General features: G+C 53.7%; 1 protein-coding gene across 6 annotated transcripts in view; it reads left to right on the top strand.

The window, feature by feature from the left end:
• The window catches only part of VPS9D1 (VPS9 domain containing 1), a 14,464-nt gene that overhangs the window by 3,381 nt on the left and 8,452 nt on the right, over window positions 1–2,631 (top strand). For 4 of the 6 annotated variants that reach the window (XM_017513975.2, XM_037733267.1, XM_037733268.1 and 1 more), the window contains exons 3-4: window positions 967–1,059; window positions 1,165–1,327. In XM_017513975.2, the coding sequence (XP_017369464.1) occupies window positions 967–1,059; window positions 1,165–1,327 (256 nt within the window). The remainder of the gene's footprint in view (window positions 1–966; window positions 1,060–1,164; window positions 1,328–2,631) is intronic. The other 2 variants (XM_037733269.1, XM_037733270.1) reach the window with 2 other exon arrangements.

Raw genomic sequence — 2,631 nt, 5'->3', positions numbered from 1 at the left:
AAAAAAAAAAAAAAAAAGGAAGTTCCACAACGAACACATTCAGTCGTTCAGTTTGAGGAGTGCAGCCACTCGACGCAGGGGCACAGAGGTCGGGGGAGCTCGTAGGGAGCTGTGAGCTCGGCTGAGCTCTGAGGCTCCAAGATTGAGGAGTTGGGAGGAGGACTGGCAGAGGATCCCATGGGGAGAGCAACGTCCCAGAAGACAGAGGAACTCCAGGGGCCCGCCGCATCTGGCAAGGTGGTGATGGGGATGGGTAAGGCCAGTTTTTGGGGGTGTCGGGGGCTAAATCGGGGCGGGACGAGAAAACGGGAGTGCCATGTTTGCTGTGAAAGGCCCCAGGGAGGTGGGTCAGGAGCTGGGGTGCTGGGTCCAGGGGTGGGTCGCAGAGAGGCAGCTCCCTCTGTGTGGAGGTGGGTGGGGCAAGGGGCAAGTCACAGCGTGCAAAAGGACTGCGTGAGCATGTCCATGGTCCTGAGCAGAGGGGCTCCATGCCAAGCCCATGGGAAGGCGGGGCTTTGGGTACACACAGCCAGTGGGAGATGGGCAAGGAGATTCCCCTCAGCACGTCCTTGTCTCTGAAATGGCCCCTTCCCAGAGGGCTGCGGCTGCACGTGAGGCCCTGAGTGAGCGGCAAAGGCCCTGTTTAGGGTCCGGGCTCTCACAGGCCTCCGTGAGGGGCACATGGACTCAGCAGGGTCATGAGGTAAAACCAGGGCAGGTGATTAGAGATGAGTGGTTGGGGGCTGGCCCAGGGTCAGTAGCGGTTGGGGAGGGTGGCCTAGGGTCCATGTGGGGACAGTGGGCTTGCCATGGGGCAGTGTGGGGGGCATGGGAAGCAGTAGGCTTGCCCAGGATCAGTGGTGAGGGGCAGTGGGCTTACCTGGCTTTTCCATCGCCTCATTTTATCTCAGCAACAGGTAACAGTAATAGAGCCAACTGTGACCAGCTTTCTTGTCCCTTCCCCAGAAGCTGGGGAAACCATGCCCCCCGATACCTCCAAGATGCTGAAGCTAGCACAGCAGTGTCTGGAGAGGGCCCAGTCGACAGCCGCCAAGCTTGGTGGGTCCCTGCAGTAGGCGCGGCGCTCCTGGGTCACCCCAAACCTGCATCCCCTTTGTGGGGTGTGGGCCCACCTGCTGACCCCTGCCGATCAATGGCTTGCAGGGAAAACATGCCTGAAGCCAGCCATGCCTGCGGCTGCTCCCAACCCCCAACCTGCCGGCCGACACCGACGTGTATATTCAGACGAAGGAGGGAAGCTCTCTCCTTTTCTTCCGCCCGAGATCTTCCAGAAGCTTCAGGGGGCAGAGTCACAAAGCTCTAAGAAGTAAGATGGGCAAGATGGGAGCTAGGCTGAGGATGGGATTGGGTTTTTGAGGCTGAGGAAGATGAGCTGATCATATTGAATTTAGTTAAAATGGGTCCCAGAACGGGAATATCCTCTTGCCTGACAAAAGCAAATGGGGGCCAGGTGAGGTGCTCATACCTGTAATCCCAGCGCTGTGGGAGGCTGAGATGGGTGGATCATAAGGTCAAGAGTTCAAGACCAGCCTAGGCAAGATGGTGAAACCCCATCTCTACTAAAAATATAAAAATTAGCTGGTCGTGGTGGCAGTCGTCTGTAATTCCAGCTACTCAGGAGGCTGAGGCAGAGAATTGCCTGAACCCAGGAGGCGGAGGTTGCAGTGAGCTGAGATTGCACCACTGCACTTCAGCGTGGTCAACAGAGTGAGTCTGAGTCTCAAAAAAAAGAAAGAAAAAAAAATAGGCATAGTGGCGTGCCCCTGTAGTCCCAGCTACTAGGGAGGCTGCTGTGGCAGGCTCGTTTGGGCTTGGCAGGGTGAGGGTCCAATGAGCCATGACTGAGCCACTGCATTCCAGCCTGGGCAACAAAATGAGACCCTTTCTCAATTAAAAAAAAAAAAAATAGAAAAGGAAAAAGGCTGGGCGCAGTGACTCACATCTATAATCCCAGCACTTCCGAAGGCCAAGGCAGGTGGATCACCTGAGGTCAGGAGTTCGAGACTAGCCTGACCAACATGGAGAAACCCCATCTTTACAAAAAATACAACATTAGCCAGGCATGGTGGCACATACCTGTAATCCCAGCTACTGGGGAGGCTGAGGCAGGAGAATCGCAACCCGGGAGGTAGAGATTGCGGTGAGCTGAGATCATGCCATTGCACTCCAGCCTGAGCAACGAGAGGGAAACTCTGTCTCAAAAAATGAATAAATGAATAATTTTAGCTGGAAACAAGAATAAATTATATGTATATATGGGCCAGGCTCCGTGACTCACACCTGCAATACCAGAACTATGGGAGGCCAAAGCGGGCAGATCATGAGGTCAGGAGTTAAAGACCAGCCTGACCAACATGGTAAAACCCCATCTCTACTAAAAATGCAAAATGAGCCGGGCATGGAGGCTGAGGCAGGAGAATTGCTTGAACCCGGGAATTGGAGGTTGCAGTGAGCCGAGATTGTACCACTGCACTCCATCCTGTGCAATAGCGCGAGACTGTCTCAAAAATATATATATATTGTAAACGTACATACAAATCCTTACATACACACAAAAGTGAGCAAACAGGTTCTTTTTTTTTTTTTTTTTTTTTTTTTGAGGCGGAGTTT

This window comes from Cebus imitator, unplaced genomic scaffold (assembly GCF_001604975.1).
Source record: "Cebus imitator isolate Cc_AM_T3 unplaced genomic scaffold, Cebus_imitator-1.0 Scaffold509, whole genome shotgun sequence".
Taxonomy (NCBI): Eukaryota; Metazoa; Chordata; class Mammalia; order Primates; family Cebidae; genus Cebus; species Cebus imitator.
The sequence above is the reverse complement of the archived record's forward strand: the minus strand, read 5'-3'. Positions and strand labels throughout refer to the sequence as shown.